The sequence below is a fragment of the Uranotaenia lowii genome, chromosome 1 (assembly GCF_029784155.1).
Source record: "Uranotaenia lowii strain MFRU-FL chromosome 1, ASM2978415v1, whole genome shotgun sequence".
Taxonomy (NCBI): domain Eukaryota; kingdom Metazoa; phylum Arthropoda; class Insecta; order Diptera; family Culicidae; genus Uranotaenia; species Uranotaenia lowii.
The window spans coordinates 31,790,949-31,812,008 of record NC_073691.1 but is presented as its reverse complement, the minus strand read 5'-3'; the positions used below and the strand labels follow the sequence as shown (position 1 = coordinate 31,812,008).

The window sequence follows — 21,060 nt, the reverse complement described above, 5'->3', positions numbered from 1 at the left end:
TTCGTCTCTTTGGTTAATTCTTAATCGTTGATTCTCAATTCTCTATTCAATTTTTACATTAAAACACTCAATGCTATATATTTCCAAACCTCAATTCTTAAATCTCAATAATCGCTTCTAAGCTCTTCATTCTCAATCTTCGATTCTGAATTTGTAACTCTTAGTTATCAATTTTCAATTATCAACTTCCAATTCACAATCCTCAATTCTCGATTTAAAATCCACATTTTTCAATTCCCAATTTTCAATGCTCAGTTCTTACCTAATTCGCAGGTCTTGAATGTCAGTATTCAATGATCAACATTTAGTTCTTATTCCTAGTTCTTATATCCTTAATGCTTAGTTCTCAATACCTAATTCTTGATTCTCAAATTATAATTCACTGTCTTTTCCCAAGTTTCAACTCTCAGTTCCTAATGTTATATAATTAGATTCAAAATTCTCAATTTTGAACTCTCAATTCTTAATTTTTTTTTCAATTATTATTTTTTTCATGTTTAGTACTCATACTCAATTTTTAGTTCTCGTTTCACGAGCCTAATTTTAATCTAACAACCGAATTTTCAGTTTTATTTATTTTTATACCGTATTTGTAACTTGAATTTTATATTTCTTCTTTAATTTCAAATGAATTAAATTTTAAATTAAAAATGTTTTTTTTCGGATCCAACTCACTCGCTACTTTTTAATTTAAAACTCTGTTTTAATTTTCTTTAGTGTATGTATATTTTATTGTTTAGTGTGATGTGAAAGTTGACAAGAAAGTGCTCCTAATTCCATGAGGTGGAAAGAGAGGCAATGAAAAAGAAACTTTGCAGAGGTATTTAGTAGTAAAGATTTCTCTTCGTAAACATAGTTACCATGGTAAAAATGACGTCACTTCAGACGATTTTCGCGTACGCAAAATAATTTTCACTTAAAAAATAAGTGACATCTGTAGTAAATTCTCGCCATACGTAATTTCATTTGAATTTTAAGTGATGGTTCAAGTGAATTACACTATGACGCTCGAGTGAAATTTATCTGAATTTCTAGTTTCTAGGTAATTATCTTTCGCGTTTTTAAATAAAAGAACATTTATAGAACAGCACTTCGATTTCAAATACTTACATTACGCTTTCGCCATAAATTTATTGATTGGAAAATTCCATCGTAATCCCAAGGCAGATCGATTACTGCGGATAGTGAGACTTCTAAATCTTCCCTGCTGCAAACCAGAAAATCTGTCCAGTTCAACCCACAAGCTGAAACATGAAAACACCTTTAAATAACTTTTTCTTACATCACGTTTAACACAAACTACCGCCAAAATCGCCTAGTAAAGAATTGGGAAAATCGAAATCCAGCATAAGCTATAAACGCTGCTCTTTAGAATTTGCCATTTTGAACTCTGAAAATAAACACAATTACAACCCGACATTCATTTGAAATTCATGTGATGGGGAAGTGAATATTTTTTCTCACTTCAAATTCAAGTGACGACTGAAGTGAATGTGGATGAATTCACTTGAAATTTAAGTGACTGCCAAGTGAAATGTAAATGTTGCACTTAAATGGAAGAAAATCACTGAATCATGTGTATTTTAAGAGAGAATTTGGGTTCAGTGCGATGAATACGCCCAATGTTTTTTTTTCCTGTAGGGGAGAGCCCACTGCGACCAGTAGTTGATCTATTGTGGTGTTTACCCCGCGTTACTATATGCTGTCAGGTTCACCTGCACTATTGATTGGAGTGACAGTTGATTGCTGACTAAGCATTTTATCCCAATCGGGTATGATATCAAAGATGTATGATATAACCTTCTTAGGGCTGATATGCAACCATATGTCTTGTGCGCTTATTAACTTTGCCCCAAGTACACGCTCTCTCTTATTTAGGAGGGCGCAGCAGTTGCATAGAAGATGCTCTGCAGTTTCTTTTTCGAACCCGCAGAACCGACAGCCGTCGTTTTGAATAATGTTTATCCTTTTGAGATGCTGTTTTGTTGGACAATGTCCGGTCAAGAGACCTGTGTAAGTACTTAGTTCGTGCTTACTTAAGTTCAACATGTTTTTTGAGAGTCGTGCGCTTGGTTCAATGAATCTTTTTGCCTGAGTTGCTTCCTCCGCTGTTTTCCAGTTGGAAACAATAGTGGTGCTTTCCCAGTTCTTGAGCTCCATAGTCAAGGCACTTCTCGATACTCCGCAGAAAGGTTCAGGTCCAATCAACAGTCCCTTAGATCCTTCCCTAGCTAGTTGGTCTGCTTCTTCGTTCCCTAGGATACCGCAGTGGCCTGGTACCCAGAATAAAGATACTCTGTTCCTTATGGCCAGGTTTCTTAGTGCAACTATACACTCCCAAACTAGTTTGGAGTAACATGTGAACGTACTTAGTGCTCGGAGAGCAGCCTGGCTGCCAGAGAACATGCAGATACTTGTGTACCTGTATCCCCTTTTCAAACAGGCTAAAGTGCATTCTAGAATTGCTTGAATTTCAGCGCCCAATGTTATTAGATCACAAGGTTCTCTTACTTTGCCAGTAAGTGGAGAGCGCGGTGAGGTTCAGTGAGTTTGTTTGTAAACATCGGTAAATTTGTTTGAGCTGAGGGCTTTGTTGGTAAACAAACTCCACGAACTCCTCAGTAGCACAAACAAAATGGCTGAATCGGGAATTTTACATTTCGTTACACCTCCTATATATACACACCTTGAACACGCCTAGGATAAATGAAGTTCCCTAACAACGACGCGTCGCACACAGGGGTAAATGAACCTAATAAGCGATCAAAATTATTTGCGGACAAACGGTAAACGATAGACATTTGATGTCTTCGCAACATTTTTATATTTTTTGATGATCTATCAAATTCTTGAAAGAAAAAAGTGATTTTTTTCATCTGGAAGGGAGATAAAAAAATTATTTCTTGAAATAATTAGTTTAGTGTCTTGATGTCTTCACAAAAGTTGTAGATCTTATTATTTTAAGCAACTTTGTTGAAGACATCATAAAGATCGCATGAAATTCAAAAAAGTTACGAGCATTTAAAAAATAACGAGAATTTTAACAAGTAATTTTGAGTTTTTATTTAATATCTTTTTAAGTACACGATTTACAAACTTGGTATATTTGAGAAAGTTGTTCAAATTGTTAAAACATACAATTTTGTAGAACATTTAAAATACATATTTCAACTAAGAAAGGAGATATACTGCAAAATATCCAAAATAATGCATTTTTTCAGTAAGTTATAACCTTAAGAGTTCGGACGAGTTCGGATATTTTTTTAAGTGGGTTTTGTTGGTCAAGTTATTGGCTTTCCATTGATATATAAATTAAACATTAGTTTTGAATAGATTTTGTTCAAACAAGCAATCAAAAATGAGCTTTTTCCTCTAAAAACATGATAAATTGAGGTTTTTTTTCTTCGAATTTTAAGTGTTTCTAAAGGAAAAAGCTCATTATTGATTGCTAGTTTGCAGAAAATCTATTCAAAACTAATGTTTAATTTATATATCAATGGAAAGCCAATAACTTGACCAACAAAATCCACTCAAAAAATTATCCGAACTCGTCCGAACTCTTAAGGTTATAACTTACTGAAAAAAGGCATTATTTAGGATATTTTGCAGTATATCTCCTTTCTTAGTTGAAATATGTATTTGAAATGTTCTACAAAATTGTGTGTTTTAACAATTTGAACAACTTTCTCAAATATACCAAGTTTGTAAATCGTATACTTAAAAAGATATTAAATAATAACTCAAAACTACTTGTTAAAATTCTCGTTATTTTTTAAATGCTCGAAACTTTTTTGAATTTCATGCGATCTTTATGATGTCTTCAACAAAGTTGCTTAAAATAATAAGATCTACAACTTTTGTGAAGACATCAAGACGTTAAACTAATTATTTCAAGAAATAATTTTTTTATCTCCCTTCCAGGTGAAAAAATCACTTTTTTCTTTCAAGAATTTGATAGATCATCAAAAAATATAAAAATGTTGCGAAGACATCAAATGTCTATCGTTTACCGTTTGTCCGCAAATAATTTTGATCGCTTATTAGGTTCATTTACCCCTGTGTGCGTCGCGACGTAGGCTTTGGTTATGTTTATTTTTCTTTTTTTTCTCGGACGTGCAACAGTGTGCGTAGACTCGTGCCACCTTCTCAAAAGTGTATACGGGTTGCTCCTAATTGGGTCTCCAGTAAAATCGAAAATTGAAAGGTGGGAATTTTCCATCCAGAATGGTGAATTCAGAAACTGACAGTTGCATTCTTAGAGTAAAAAAAAAAAACTTTTGAGTTTCGGAAATTGTAAATAATTTAATCCGAGGAACTCGAAGTTAAAGTTTAGAATCAAGATAAAAATGAAAGCAAAAAGTTCAGATCCAGAGTTTTCGTTTCAAAATTAAAAGCTGACAGTTGATAGTCATGTGTTTACAGATAAAAGTTAAGAGTTTGTAATGAACACATTAAGGACCGCAATGAAATCTCAGTCGAAAAACACTCAAATTTTGCATTCTCAGAATCCACTTGACCCAATTTTACAAATTTGTTTTCTTTGTGCTACCCAAAGTGATGTGTTTAATTTACATAACAATTAAATTTTATAACATTTGGGTTATGCTTTGACTAGAATTTTCGTATTTGATCCTAAGAGTTTGAAGTTAAGACGTAAAAGTCGACATTTAAAAGCCAAGAGTTACAAGCTAAGGGTTAGGAGTAAGAAGTCATTAGTTAAGAGTTCAGAGCTCACAGTTCAAAATTCAGAGTTTAAAATTAAGATTTCAGAGTTCTAGTTCAAAGTTGCACTCAATTTTTTCGACTTAAGAGCTTAGATGTTAATAGTTGAACGGTCGTTTGTTTTCCGCGACCGCGTTTTTCTTCTGTGGTCTTTAAATTAAATTTTTGTTTTCCACTATTAAGATATTTTTCGAAGTTAGTCATTGTAGTGATTAATTTACTTAAACATAACCAAAATTCTTGATGTTGGTGTAGATAGATTTTCGGGAAAACCGGTAATAGAATTCGAGTTCAATACGTGCATTCTTGTCGATTTGTGGAGTGAAGAAGATGTCTATTTAGATCCGGAAGGATTTTTTTATCGATATGAATTAAAAATTCAAAGAAAGTTATTTTGAATCAGTGATGAAGGTGGAGAAACTTTAGTGATTTTTTTAAAGTTTATTATCTTTCTGACAAGAGAGATTATTTCCGGGTACAGTAGTAAAATAAGAGTTTCCTGTAGATTGCTTGGATTTCTTCAAGGCGAAAGGAATCAACAAAGGAATAAAATCAGCTAAGTACCACTTGAACATTGATCGTTTTAAATTTCATTATATTAAATAATAAAATAGCTTAACTCTATTATTGGGGACTAGTGGGGGGTTGGACAGGGCATCAAACGAGCGGAAAACTGATATACAATGGATTGTGGGTTCAAGCCAGCCGGAGTATCTCGGCAAATTTGGAATCTGGAATAGGTTTCTTAGGGACTTTTCCAGGTATCTTTATTTGTTTCGAACAGTTTGAAGTGAGTAAGATGAGTCAAACCTGTCCCAAGTCAGTGGTAACGGACCCCTTGGTTGTGCTGCAATTATTGTTTGTGAGTTAAGCATGAACAATATTTGAATGTGTGATCGAGACTTCCCGTACCGCCGCGGATCGAAAGACCCATCAGCCTCTGGTGGGTTCAACTACATAATACATTAAGAACTTAGATATTAATAGTTCAAAGTTCAGAGTCCAAAGTATAGAATGAAAAGTTCAGAATTTAGGGGTCAGAGTTCAGAATACTTATTTAAGAGTTCGGGTTCAGAGTTTGTAGTTAAGTGTTCATAATTAAAAGTTATGAGTTTTCAGTTGAAATGTCACAGTTTAAAGTTCAGTGTTTAGAATTAAGTTCTATGATTTCATTGATTGGAGTACAGAGTTCAGAGATTTGAGAGTTTAACTTTTGAAATTTGGAGTTCCGATATCAACTTGCAGAGTTCGGTGTTTGCAATTTTGTGTTTAGATTTAAAAGCATAGAGTCGAGAATCATAAATATCGGATCTCAGAGTTTAGAAATCAATATGCAGAGTTCAAAGTTCAGAATTCAAAGTTCAGAGTTCAAAGTTCAGAGTTCAATGTCCATGGTTCAGAGTTCTGAGTTCATAGGTCCAAGACTCAGACTTCAAGTTCTGATTTAAGAAGTCAGAGTTCAGAGCTCAATTTTTAGAGATCGAAATCAGAATTTAGTGTTTAGAACTATTAAGAGAAAGCATGACTCATCTTAAGAGGAAGAAAATATCGGAAAAAATGAATTATTAGTTAAGAGTTAGAAGTTTAGAGTTAAGAATTCATAGTTCTCGTTCTCAGATAAGAACTGAGATTCGGAGTTCAGAATTGAAATTTCAGAATTGAAAGTTCAGAGTTGGAGTCCAGAGTTGGAGAGACTTGAAAATTCTGAGGTCAGATTAGAGGGTTCCGAGTTCAGAGTTGAGATTTTTCAAGTCTGAGATCATATTTCAGAGGTTTAATTGAAAGGTCAGAGAGTTCTAAGTTTACTGAACAGAATTCAAAGGCCAGTAACCAAAGCTACTTCTTCGTTATTTAGAATTCTGAGTTCAGAAGTAATTTTTTAGAGTTAAAAGTTGGGAGTTAGGAGAAGTGATTCAATTTAAGTTACGACGAGTTGACAGTTTAGAGTTTTGGGTTCAGTAGTCAGAATTCAGAGTTCTAAGTATAGTTGAAAGTTAATTTGGAGAGAAGAGTTCAGAGCTCAGAGTTATGAGTTCGAAGTTCAGAGGTCTAAGTCTAAGGTCAGAAGTCAACTTCTGAGTTGAGAATTCATAATTCAGAGTTCAGAGTGTAGACAGTAGGTAGCAGGCTTGGCAAAAGTCAACGTCATGAGGCGTGAAGCTGTGACTGTGAAGCCTCTTGGTCCGTCAAACTCAATTGACTGTTCCTTAACGACCAGTCACTTCGTTTGCCAGTCATTCATTCCCCATTCATTTGAAGCTAAAATAATAACCTAGTCAAGCAATCGCATTCAAGCGACCGATGACGAAAAAGAAACGCATTTATTATTATTGTTGCTCCTGCCAGCAAGCTCGTTTTCAGTTTTTTATTGCTATTGTTGCTCTCTGCCAGCAAGTCGTTCAATTAGTTGTACCTGCCGTCAGCAGCCGATCGAAGTGTGAAGAGATTTGCCAGTCAGTCTCAGGAGAAATTTTGACAATGTGTAGGAGCTTCGTCAGTCGATGATGGAGAAATGTTGATTGTTGTCGTGCTTTATCCGTCATGCGACTAGTGAGGCTCCGTCAATTGAGAACGGTGCCGATCGTTTGATGAAACAAAACTAGTCGGGTCAAGCGTGACGGGCGAAATTTACCATCACTGGTAGGTAGAATTCAAAATTGAGAGTCAATGTTAAGAGTTCAGAAGTTTAAATTCGAAAGGCGAGTGTACAGAATATAGAATTCATACTTAAAATAGATCAGTACCTTGAATTAGAAGCACGAAATTTTACTTCATCTCCAATAAAGCCTAATTAAATTAAGTCCAACTAAGCGACTTCTCAATAGTGGATCCGAAATCGGCAATTGTGGTAAACAAATCACAACTATAACGTGCATACTGTGTGGTGCTTACTCGCAAACCTACCCCAAAGAGGAAAACAAATTCTTCCCCCAGCGGGTACACAGCTGACTTGTGAAGTGCCGAAGACTTACCTGGACATTCTTGCTGCTGGTAGATGCCGTCGACGAGAGACGGGAAGAAATACCCCGAAATCCGAACCCCCCCATCGGCCGAGCCCGAACATTTGGGGGCGGTAGGGATCACTTTGAAAGCCACTGGATTAGAGGGTTCCGAGTTCAGAGTTGAGATTTTTTAAGTCTGAGTTTATATTTCAGAGGTTTAATTGAAAGGTCAGAGATTATTGTTCAGAGTTCAACGTTTATTGACCAGAATTCAAAGCCCAGTAACCAAAGCTATTCCTTCGTTATCTAGAATTCTGAGTTCAGAAGTAATTTTTTAGAGTTCAAAGTTGGGGGTTAGGAGGAGTAATTCAATTTAAGTTACGACGAGTTCACAGTTTAGAGTTTAGGGTTCAGAGGTCAGAATTCAGAGTTCTAAGTATAGTTGAAAGTTAATTTGGAGAGAAGAGTTCAGAGCTCAGAGTTAAGAGTTAGAAGTTCAGAGGTCTAAGTCTAAGGTCAGTAGTCAACTTCTGAGTTGAGAATTCATAATTCCGAGTTCAGAGTGTAGACAGTAGGTGAAATTCAAAATTGAGAGTCAATGTTGAGAGTTCAGAAGTTTAAATTCGAAAGGCGAGTATTCAGAATATAGAATTCATACATAAAACATTGAACTAAGAATATGAATTCAAGAAAAAAATCCATCATCGAGATTGAGATTCACAGACTTTGAGTTAAAAAATAAGAATCTCCAATTTCAGAATCCATGAGCTACCATTTCGATGATTAGAGTTTCATATTCAGAATTTTTAATGTTCATTCTTCTTTTTTGAATTTATTAATTACTAGAGAAATCTAAGGTATTGTACCTACATAAATTTGTAATTGCCTTTCTCGAAAACTCAAAGGACTTGTGGAAGACTTAAACGAGAGAAACTTTGAAAAGACAGAAACTTTATTTTCAATAGAATTTCGAAACCTTGCTGAAAAATCTCCTTATAACTTATTTGATCTAAAAATGAGTAAAACACTACTAGCTTATCACAATACTATCCATCATGAATAGAAATATGTGCTGTTAAAACTTATTTTTTGAAACAGAAACCTAATCTTCATTTTTTTTCCCTCCAAACAGTGGCTCCAGATACAACCTGCTGCAGCACAACTGTAACACCTTCAGCGAGGACCTCTGTCAGTTCCTGTGCGGTATCGGAATCCCCAAATACATCCTAGATCTTCCGCAGGAATTCCTCTCGACACCCCTCGGTCAAACGCTTGGACCGCTCATAGCCAGTCTCGGAAGCGGAGGAGATCCAACGGCAAATTTTCAACACGAGTCGGATTTTTTAAACGGGTATTCCAACGGCGGCGGCCGTGAACCTAGTCCGGATTTGGAACAGCTGAACCATCAGATCGAGCAAGCCCGGCAACAGTCTCAGGAGCTAACCGAACGGCGGAACAAGATACGGGATAAAATCGACAAGAAGAGTAAAAAGAAAGATAAGAAAAGTCGGAAGGATCGAAGCTCGGGAGAAAGCGATCAGAACTCGAACGGAATGTCGGAAGCGGAAGCCGAATCTATGAACGGAAATGGATCGGTCAATGGAGACTCGATTCCACCGGAAATGTTGCCCTCGGAGAAGGTGCTGAAGGAAGAGGAAGCTGAAAGGTTGGCCGAAGAAGAGAGGAAGAAGAATCGGGAACAGCCGATTATTTTCAAGGAAGTCGATGTAAGATATCTTTCTATATTTCTGTGTAAATAAAAATTGTACTGAAATTATCCTTTTTTTTCGAAAATAGCCAAAGCTCGAACTGGAATGCCTGGTGAATCTGGTGGATGGAAAGCTCTCTGAGGAGGAGCAGGTGGCCGTGGATGAACTGCATCAGTATTTGCTGCTCGGCGAGGGAGCCTGGGCCTTGGGGGATGGTTTTCTTGTATTCGTAGGGCGAGTTTTCCGGGACAAATCCTTATCGACAGAAGTGAGAGTTCACCTTCTCAGAGCATTGGCCAATGCTGCGCTCAAGGATGATATCATTCTGTTGTTGCATCAGGATCGGCGAGAACATGTTCTGATGAACTTTGCCCAGGATATCGACAGGCATCCGCCGGAGGAACAGCAAGCCATCGCTTTGTTTGTGAGTATCCTAAGTCTTCTAACCTAGAACTATAATCAAAATTCTCGAATTGTGTATATTTAGATTTTTTTAAACTTTTTGTTAAATGGTTTGGTAACGCTGAAACCGTTGATTTGAAGACCTTAGAGCTAAAGGAATACAATGCACTTAAAACTACTTCTGAGAAAACTCAATTTATAATAAAGTTATGAAAATTGTAGATCGAACAAAAAAAATCTAAAAATTTCACTAAATTATTTGGCATTGTTAAGTTCAAAATTAGTAATTATTATACTGAAACTCCTTATTTATTGAACTGAATACATGAATACCAGGATGAATTAATTGAAAATTGAATCTTATGTGATTTTTCAGTCATATTAAATGATGATATCATTTTAAGTGTAGGTTATACTCCAATTATTTTTATAAATCAATCGATTAATTCCAGATGTGCAACCTGTTCGAAAACGACAACGCTTCTGAGTGGCTGCTGTACATCAGCGAGTGGGCCTACAACAACCAAACCATCTCGAACATTCGGGCCACCACCAAGGTAGCGGTCCACTGCTTGCTGGCCACCTGTCCCCGGTTGAAGGAAATCGGAACGGCTCTGGTGTACAATTTGGCCGCCAAAGAGGTCAAAACCGTCGTCTTCGACGATGTGGCCGTCGAGATTTCGATGGCTCTGCTGCAGTTCTTCAATACCGATCCCACCGAGGAGCACCTCTTCCGGACGATGCGATCGCTGGCCAAATTTGTGCTTGTAAGAGTCAGGATCTATATTTCGATAAATTATTTAAATTAACAAAATTTTATCTTTGCAGGTTTCACCGGACGTCCCACAGTTTATCCAGATGATTGGCCCGCACCCCAAGACATTCAGAGGCAAAAGCGAACGAATCAACGATCAGATCGATCAGATTTCCAAGAAAGTTCGTTAAACGTCGACCAACGTCTTCTTCTGAGAACCTTCCTAGCTTTATCGATTAATGATATTTCGTTTTTTTTTCTTAAAACTATCAATAACGATAAGAATAATAATCCAAACACGCAAAACTTTCGAATCTTAGTGTTTATGATAAACTAGTTATGTACAAAAGTATGTTAAACAGGCAAGTGAAACATTATTGGAAGCGATCGAACGCGATCGCTTGATTTGAGCTAATCTCAACTCTTGAAAGGCTAAATAAAATCGATAAGTTTTGTGCATTTTTTAAATCCATGCAATGGCCTTCCACAGACAGACCAATAAAAGGGTTAGCAGCGGCAACGAAAAAACAAAAACACTGCACTACTGTTAGTTTCGAAATGTTTTGGAGTTCTTGTTCTTTGTTGCGTGTGAAATCAAGCATCATGCAGCGACAGGAACGGTTTTTGGACCTTACTTTATAAATATTGCATTATACAATAAAAACGGTATTTAATGACATTGAGCTCGAGTGTTTTATTCAGGTCATTTTGAGAAACTCAGAAAAATTGAAGTAATTTAAAATCAAGGAAATGGATAAAAATTTAAAAAAACGACGAATAAAATGACAAATAAAATGACGAATAAAATGACGAAAAATAATACGAATAAAATTACGAATAAAGTGATGAATAAAATGACGTATAAAATGACGGATAAAATGATGAATAAAATGAAGAATAAAATAAAGAATAAAATGAAGTTTAAAATGAAGAATGAAATGAATAATAAAATGAAGAATAAAATGAAGAATATAATGAGGAATAAAATGACAAAAATGACAAACATGACAAAAATGACAAAATGCAAAAAATGATTTAAATGACCGAAAGTTAAAGAATAATCTCAATTCAAATTGTTAATGTTTATTTTCGGATCGATATCACTAAATCACGAGCGTTAGCTGCTTCATCTTCATTCTTCCAAAAGATTAATTGACAATCGGTGTTGAGAGCTTCCAATTTAAGTTTCAAGTCGTCTCTCAGATTAAGCAAAATTAGTTTCAGTTCCATTCTATCCAGTTCTTTTCGCAACTCCTCAAGTCCTTTGGAAGATGTATGGTCGAGTCCAAAAATTGCCGAACAGTCCAAAACAATCGGTAAGGGTTGTTCGATCGCTGATGCTACAATTTCGGTTCGTAGATAATCGACTGCCGGAAAAAATAGTCCTACTTCCGGTCGATACTTGAGGTACCGAAGTTCTTCTCGGCTAACCGATTCTTGTTGGATCATTGGTCGAACCCAAACCTTGAGTAGCCCTAGGATTCCAATGAAAATTCCGAAGAGTAAACCGACTTCTACCCCGGCAAACAAACTACACAGGAAACATCCGGTCCAACACATCCCATCGATTTTCGATGCTTTCCAGAACGTTTTGGCGATCTTCAAGTCAATCTGAAATTATACCAAAAATTAAATGTTTACAATTTTTTTTCTTAAACAATAGTTAAGATTATTACCATGAACATCACAGAGCAGATCAGCACGGCGCCGAGCGTTGTTTTGGGGATGAAGTAGAAATAAGGTGTCAGTAAACTCAGCGATAGTAGAACCATCGAGGCTGAATACAATCCTGCGAGTGGAGTTCGAACTCCACTTGAGTGGCTGACGGCCGATCGGGTGAAGGCTCCACACGTTGGCATTGCGCTGAAGAAGGACCCTACGATGTTGCACAGCCCCAAGGCGATCATTTCCTGCGAGGCGTCCACGATTTTTCCGGTGGCTACGTTTAAAAAAATAGTAATTCAAATTTCAATATGATAAATTAAAAATTCAATAATTTCCTTTCATGAATTAATGATTCATGGGAATGGATAAATATGTGAAGCCGAGTCAATGATGTGAATATTCGAAACAATTTCATGTCTAGACGATATTAAAACAAAGAATTAATATATAAAAAAGTTGTAATCAAATAAAGAAATTCTAAAACTAAAAAAAAGATATTTTAGAACGAAATTATGAGTTATTGAATGTTGAAACCTACTCTAGGTTACTGGAAATAGGGATATGTTTTGTTCAAATATGGTTTCATTTATTCTGTACACAGCAAAAAATTTCTAAAAGTATACGCAATCTAAAACACGAGCGATCTATTTTTTCACAAGTGTAATTAAAAAAAGATGTAATTTTCAACTCCTTTTGATGTAATTTTAGTCTTTTTTCAAAAAGTGAACAGAAATAATTTTTTACATTCCGTAATGCAAAGTTCAAACGATCGATGAAATTTATATCACAAATAGGGTTGTACCTCTGTCCGCGGTTTTCACATCAGCGGTATAGTGTTTGGCGGTACGCTATTTTGGCGGTTTACCATTTGGCAAAAGGACCTAAAACGCGGCATGACAATTGGCGGTTTGGTCGATTTGGCGGTTTACCGTTTGGCAAATGGTCTTGTTTGGCGGTGTTATATTTTGCGGTATGAGTCTTTCCGCGGTTTGTCTTTTTGGCGATATGTAACATTTCGCGGTAAGATATTTGCTCAGAAATATACTGAGCAAATGTTGTACCCAAATCTTTTTTCTGGTTTCGAGACGTAAAGCGTACATACATTATTCTAGTTCGAGCGCGCAGCGTGAGGAAGCGGCCTCTTAGCTCTAATCTATGTTTCTAAGACGGTTCCGTTTTTTCTAGGTCTACTGAAACCTAGAAAGGCCCCGTGTTTCTAGGTTTACCCAAAGCTAGGGACAATCCCCTAGCCCGGTCCGCAACGCGAAGCGTAAGGACCATACTTCACCCTAGTTCGAACGCGCAGCGTGAGGAGGCGGCCTCTTAGTTTTGAACTACGTTTTTGAGACGACCGCGTTTTTTGTAGGTTCACTGAAAACCTAGGAAAGCCCCGTGTTTCTTGGTTTACCCAAAGCTAGAGCGCGTAGCGTGAGGAGGCGGCCTCTTGGTTTTGATCAACGTTTCTGAGACGGCCTCCTTTTTTTTAGGTCTACTGAAAACCTAGGAAGACTCCGTGTTTCTAGGTTTACCCAAAGCTAGGGACTATCCTCGTAAGGACATCCTCGTAATTATGATCCATGTTTTGAGGCCGGACTTTTGAACATTTGAAACAGACCGCGAAGTGACTCAGTTGCCAACTATCCATACCGCCAAATAGTCTTATTCGCAAATTGGGAGACCGCATAATGTTACAAACCGCTGAAAGGCAAACCGCCAAAAGGGCCATATGCCAAATGAGAAACCGCCAAGTGTTACAAACCGCCAAATGGTAAACCGCCAAATAGGTTCATACGCGAAATGTCATACCGCCAAAACGAATACCGCAAAATGGTTTACCGGGAGCTGTGATACAATCACATAACAGATGCCATGTTTTTTCGGGGCATACGTTTGTTTACTTTTGACTCGAGATGGTGATTCTTTTACGATTATCCAAAGTCGCTCGGAAGTCTCGTTTGCATTCCGCCCAGGCAAAATTTTGTCGGATATGTGTATTATGAAGTGGTAAGTATATGAAATGAAATAAAAACATTGTATTTTAATGAGAAATTATAAATATTCTCTTTGAATTATAGAAATAGTAAATTATCGAGAATCGACCAGGAGATTGGTGTGATCAAGAGTTTCCTGTAATAATCATAGTAGTCCGGTATACAATGGTTGGCCCGTGAAAATACTAAAAATTCATCAGATACAACATCTCCAGCTTAGCCCTGTGTTGTGAAGAAGAATGCAATAATTATTCTCGTGTTAGTGGGTGACATTGCAAACATACAATTTTACACTGTTTGTGATATAAAATTCATTGACCGCTTGATTTTTACATCACGGAGAAAAAAGACTAAAATTACATCAAAAGGAGTTGAAAATTACATCGTCTTAGATTTACACTTGTAAAAAATTAGACTACTCGTGTTTTAGATTCCGTATACTTTTAGAAATTTTTTGCTGTGTAGGGTGCGGCGCTTGGCAAAACGACCACTGGTGGGACTCACTCCTCCTGCGGGAGCGAGCCTCTTCCAGACAACCCCTGGTGGCTGTCTCACCAGTGGAGGCAGGTCCGAAGACTGGCTGCCTGGGGGCCAGGGCCGATCGATCACTGGCTCGCAGTGATCGCAAACTAAACTCTTCTAAGGGGGGGCTCTGATAAGAGCCGATTGGATAGGAAGCAAGGCGTCGGAGCGAAGCAGCGAAGCAGCGAAGAAGAAGGCACTTATTTCGGCTTACATTCTATTTATTTATCTCTTTTCTTATTACTATTATTTACACTTATATACACTTTTCACTCATCTTGGCGTTCTGACGGTTTGATTACGACTGACTCGAGGCGCATCAAAGAATGCGCCCTTAAATAGGCTGACGAACAAGCACACAAGCACGTGCTTGCATCAGATGGAACCGCCTCGAACCTTCTAGGCGCTTTCAGCGAGAGTAGCCGTCTTGCTCTCTCAGTGCGGTACTCTCGCGTATTTTCTTCGTCGCTCTCTCCAATTGAAGAAAGAATGCTCGCGGAGGAATTGCCTCGGCTGCTGGAAGGATTATCGTCGACCTTGGTGGCCCTCGGGTATGTGCCGCTGCTGGATGAGGCTTTCGTGGAAGCACCACTCTTTGTTCGTCACCAGAAAGAATGTTCGGGAACGGTTGGCTTGGTTTGTGGAACATTCTCGTCGATATTTCTGGAACGCTTCTGGAACATCGGAAATAGCAGCATGTAGGAATGCGCCACTGCGTGTTGTATTCCTCCATCTTATTGTTCGCGTTGACACTTTTAGAAGAAGACTGCCTTGCGCTGATACTTCTTCATCTCGAATTGCATTTGAGTAACATTCTCGACGTTGGGCTGCTCTTTCATCATTTGCTGGCTTGGTTGGCTGTTCTCCCCTCTTCTCGGATTTATCGATTGCTTGCAGAGCCAATCTCAACCTTGATGTGGATTCCGGTAGTGCCAGCTCGTTCTAGATGATTCCATATCTCGATTTGCTCTTTCTCGTTGTCTTCTCGATGCTTGCTTCCTTCCTGCTCCGCTCGCCTACTTTGCTGCTCGATGCACTCCACACATTCATGACGGAGGTATTCCGTCGGAAGGTACCGGCTTCTACATCCGGTTCGAAGGACCATTTCATGTTGTGGCCATGAAAAGCCATAGGACTGTAGGACGGTGGGGCCTTGACAAAACTACCACTGCTTGCCTTTTCCCTCTCATGGATAAGGCTTTGACAACCCCTGGTGGTTGCCAAACAGTGGAGGCAGTTCCGCAGACTGTCTGCCTGGGGGCCAAGGCCGGGACAATGTGAGCGCTCGGGAAAACTACCACTGATGGTCCGCTCCCCTCGTGGGACTGGATCTGAAGAGACAACCACGCATGGTTGTCCCATCAGTGGAGGCAGGTCCTCATGACGCTGCCTGGCGGCCGAGGCTCGGGGGGATCTCGATTGCCTGGTTGACCGAGATCCAAAACTCTTTCTGGATGGAAGGGCTCTGAAAAGAGCCGATTGTGGCAGCTGGACCCGGGAGCAAGGCGAAGCAGCGAAGAAGAAGGCACTTATCTCTGCTTAAATACTAATTTATTTCTCTGCTTAACTATTTACACTATTTACTACCGTCCCATCTTGACGGTCTGGCGGTTTAATAGCGACTGACTCGAGCCGCATCAAAGAATGCGCCCTTAAATAGGCTGACGAACATGCACACAAGCACGTGCTTGCATCAGATGGAACCGCCTCGAACCTTATAGGCGCTTTCAGCGAGAGCAGCTGTCTTGCTCTCTCAGTGCGGTACTCTCGCGTATTTTCTTCGTCGCTCTCTCCAACTTCAGTCCACTGGTCGGACTAAACAGTGGGAATGAGACGGGAATTGGAATGAGATGGGAATTGGATGGGAATGGGAATCGAGAAATTGTTTTCAATTTCCGGTTTACATACACATGCACAGCTGCTTGCCCGTCCGGCATAGAATCTTAGGCTGATGTCATGCTGAAGCAACTAGCAACGCAACGCGTTCACCCGTTCCAATAAGAAAGCGTTGCATCGCATTGGTATGACATGCTTGAGCGACATGTCGCTTTGGAATTCCCTACAAATCATCACTTCTTTACATCTGATAATGCTTTGAATCGTCTCCTTCCTTTCGGGAACCGTCAAAAACTTATCAGATCATGCTCGGATTGCAAGAATGCCGAAATTTGAACCGACAAAATTCCTTGTTTTTTTTGCGGGAACCAAGAAATTCTAGAAATTTGTTTGTCGATTCAGATATTATTTAGTTTATTATCACAAATTTGGACGGATCTTTGAATTATTGTGGTTAAAACCCGAAATCACTGTTTTAAAACGAGAAAAAACAATATTCCCATTGGATTTCCTACTTGTCGCGCTACAAAACACCCTGGCATCAGCTTTGTCGCACTTTCCAATGCGCTCAGCATGACAGGTCTGCACTTTTTCCATGGAGATCAAATGAGAGCTGGTTTGTCGTGTGAACGCGTTGCGTTGCTAGTTGCTTCAGCATGACATCAGCCTTATGCGGATAATTCCACTTTCAAGAAAGTCCATTATTGGAGTAGAGTCTTATTTGTGGGTTAGTTCACTTTATTCACTGACCAATATTTTTTATGATCTCGGATTGCATAACATCAATTGCAAGTCTGTTTTCTTGCATATTAAAGGTTATAAATTTGCAACTTAATTTTTGCGTTTGGTCAATAAAATTGTTGATATTTGTGAATGATCGAAAAATTGTCGAGATCGCATATTTTAAGGATAATTTTAACCTCAGCCTCTCTAGGCTGACTGTGAATGGAGGCTGCGATTACCTCGCCCCTGCTCCATAGTCAGTCAGTGAGGAGCAAAAGTCTAAATAACAGTTTTGAATTTTCCACACACTTGCCCTTCTCTTGCATCTTTCTTGCCTTTCCACTTCTTCTACGAAGCGCACTTGCTTCATCTATCCAGCTATTATTTCACAAAGTTTTAAAATTTCTTCCTTAGAATTCATCTCGCCGCGATGCCGTTAAAATATTATACATAATCAATAAAAATGTATAAAAAATTTTCTAATCTCTATCCATAAGCAATTAAATGAAATCGAAATTGAAATTAAAAAAAAAACGATACTCACTGAAAGCCTTTGCAATTGAAACATTTGCCAGGATAGCCACCATTGGCGTCAGAATGATGCTGCTCCCCAGCTCCCGGACAACTTGCCAGTACGGAATGGTCTCGTTTCCGTTGTGTACATCGTAGATGGGAAACTCGAATCCCGGAATACCCGGCGTCACTTTCCCGGAAAGTTTGAAGGGAACGCTAGATCCATTTGAATGCCAGATGTATGCCAGGACGGATGAGATTAGCACTATTAGAGCGTTTCTCGACAAACTGAGGTACCAAAGGAATTTTTTCAGGAACTTCCCTCTGGGGGTTTCAGTGTTGATTTGGATTTTTGTCACCTGTTGAATTGAAAGAAGAAACGCACATCCAAACAGTCCAAGAAGAAGATCCGCAACGTTGGTTTCGCTTAGATTGGTCGCTATCCGATAGACGGTTGTGAAAAAACCGTTACCCTTGGTTGGAATTCCAAATAGATTCTTCAACTGAGTACCGATGATGATTATTGAGGTGGCTGAAGTGAAGGCAGACGTGACCGGAATCGGGATGAAACTGACCAGAAAACCTAGCTTAAAAATGCCCATCAGCAGTTCCACAATCCCGACTAAGAACGCCAACAAGATGGCATATTCCATCGGTTTGTCTGTGGTATACTGGACGATGAGCAAGGCCATTAGGCTAGTTGGTCCAACTGAAACTTCTTTCACCGATCCGAAAATGATGTACACCAGGGCACCTGGAAGGTGTGTTAATTAAGAATTTCGTTGAGATCCTTCCTTAATTTTGTAAATTTTATTCCTTTACCCATATAAGCTGCGTATAATCCATATTGCGGTGGCAATCCAGCTAGTGGAGCATAGGCCAAACTTTGAGGTATGATGGTCAACCCAACAGTTACACCGGCTATAAAATCTTCCACCAAATCTCGAGAACCGTAAGACGTAATCCAGTTTAGAATATGAACTCTTCTCTTGACATTCTTCACAAGCCTTCCCGGATCACAACACGTGTCCACAGCAAGCTTCCGAAACCGTTTACCGGATCTACCTACAACATCCGCTGCTATCACCATTGCTCTCCAAAATAATACCGGTGACCCCACATAAAACCCAACTAGCCGGATCACGGAGGACGATACAATTCCCGTTAATCCGCGAAACCGATCGCTTCGATCGGTGGCAAACGAATGAATGTGATTTGCTTAGCGCTTAATATTCGGGATATGATCTCTTTCTTTTGCACGGAATCTTCCATCCAAAGGATGGGTGTAGGTAAAGTGGAAATCTCTTGAGCAGCATCATTTGGTAGGACGTTAAGGAGGTTCAAGTTTGGAACCTTTGTTTCAGGCTCGGTGGCGCTCAAATTCCTCTGAATGGAAAAAATCCTTTCCAAGTGCATATTTTTTTACAGGTAAAATGTATCGACAACTAGCTGATATTACCCGGCCTTGCTCGGGTTCACATAAAATATAAATCAAAATGAATCATTTGACTTTTCGAAATTTTGAAAGTTTTATATTCATCATTATAAGAAATTTGGCCCAAGTTTAGCCATGTTAGTTTTGTTAGTCTTTTTAAAGTTTTTATTGAGAATATTCACCGTTCATCGTTTTCGTATTATCGAAAAATTTATAGTTATAAGATTTTATTTAATAGAAATTCAAAAAAAATCCTGGTATGCTAATTCATCTTTTCATGAAAAACATTTTTTACAACCATCATTTCTTAAAAAGATTGAATAGATTTGGTCTTATAGTTTTATCTTCAAAACATTAAACTGCTTTTTTTTTATCTTTTCCATCCCCTATCTAATGAAAATATCTGTTGAAGATTATCCCACTTTTCAATATGGATGATCTCCCTGTAAAATAATATATTTAAGTTTCATTTACTTAGAATTTTTTAAAAAACCTCTGAACTTTGTTGAAGCATGTTGAAAAATCACTTTGCATGTTTTCAATTGCATGTGTGATTTTTTTTTGCTTTTCAATTTCGCACTGTTTTATTATTAGTTTACCTTAAATGTTGAAAGTTCTACTAATAGCTTTTCGAAGTTATCGAAAACAAATCATCTCGAAAACGAAATTTTTATATTATGAAAAAGGTTTTTTTTAGTTTTGTTTTTTTTTCATGGGTTCAAACATCCCATTAATGGATGGTAGAATCGACCTCATTGGTCATCAATGATAACTCAAAAGTTAGAAATTGGTCAATGAAATCGAATTTTTTAAAACTCAAAACCTCAAATTTTATTATCTAATCAATTTTCTAATCCCCTATAAAAATCCCATATTTAAATCCCTATTAAAATCCCAATTGAAGCGTTAAAATCGCAGCCTTGAGCTTATAACTCTGAATCTAAAAAATTGTTCTTTCTCTATGAGGAATTCCAAAAATATAAAAATGCTTGACCCTCAAAGCCCCCCAGCGGCGGTAAAGAGCACTTTGAAAGCCACTACTATTCTAGTCAATATATTCCTAACAGGCTAGTTGTATTTTTCAATCAAAATGTAGGCTTATAATTGTATCCAAATATCTCGTACCGGTAGCACGTGCTTTGAACAGTAGAAGGTACAAAAACACCCGCCTAAATTTTCACTTCCAAGTTTTTGATGCTCAGCAAGCTATCCAGTACATGTGAGCTCTGGATGGTCGTTTCTAATATCCGGCCCATGCATGGTTATGGTGAAAATAATCCCGCCATCGAAACGAACGGAAACGAAAATCGGTTCGCAAAATGGGTGCCATGACTTTTAATTCGTGGGAATAAAACCGTTGTTGTATGGACAACCCCCTTCCAAAGGGGTCATCCGAAAATCTAAAAACATTTTTCATCATTCCTGGTCCTAATGAGCACCCATGCCAAATTTCAGCTCTCTAGCTCTTAAGGCGGCTGAGCCTATTGAAGACAAACATACAAACGAACAAACAAACGGAAATTACTTTTTATATATATAGATTTGAAGCCTAATGCTGATTTTTTTACTTCATATAGTCGCTATCTATTAAATTCTATAAAATTATTTAAATTATTATTATAAATTTAATTATCTGATCACCAGGTTAACCACCACCGAACTCCCAAAACGCGTGTCGTGTCACGCTGATGAATGGAAAAGCACCGGCTTGGGTGGAAGCCTTTAATGGGAAACGATGACTTGCAAAAAGTTCCAGCATCGCTGGGGAAGCACGTGCATACCCGCTGATCTGCTCATTGATCAGGAGTTCAGATCAAACAAGGTCCAGGCTTGTATGTTTGCACAG

General features: G+C 38.2%; 2 protein-coding genes across 8 annotated transcripts in view; one reads left to right on the top strand and one right to left on the bottom strand.

The window, feature by feature from the left end:
- Positions 1-11,212, top strand: part of LOC129749725 (uncharacterized) — a 46,252-nt gene extending 35,040 nt beyond the window's left edge. For all 7 annotated transcript variants that reach the window (XM_055744821.1, XM_055744807.1, XM_055744813.1 and 4 more), the window contains 4 exons: positions 8,797-9,391; positions 9,462-9,797; positions 10,228-10,542; positions 10,604-11,212. In XM_055744821.1, the coding sequence (XP_055600796.1) occupies positions 8,797-9,391; positions 9,462-9,797; positions 10,228-10,542; positions 10,604-10,720 (1,363 nt within the window). In that variant the 3' untranslated portion in view covers positions 10,721-11,212. The remainder of the gene's footprint in view (positions 1-8,796; positions 9,392-9,461; positions 9,798-10,227; positions 10,543-10,603) is intronic.
- A 400-nt stretch (positions 11,213-11,612) lies between these two features.
- Positions 11,613-19,267, bottom strand: LOC129758826 (sodium-independent sulfate anion transporter-like). The gene is made up of 4 exons (XM_055756465.1): positions 18,602-19,267; positions 17,811-18,533; positions 12,206-12,468; positions 11,613-12,140 (listed from the first exon to the last, which is right to left on the bottom strand). The coding sequence occupies exons 1-4, from the start codon at positions 18,867-18,869 to the stop codon at positions 11,613-11,615; spliced, it is 1,782 nt and encodes a 593-aa protein (XP_055612440.1). The 5' UTR covers positions 18,870-19,267.
- Between the last annotated feature and the right edge of the window lie 1,793 nt (positions 19,268-21,060).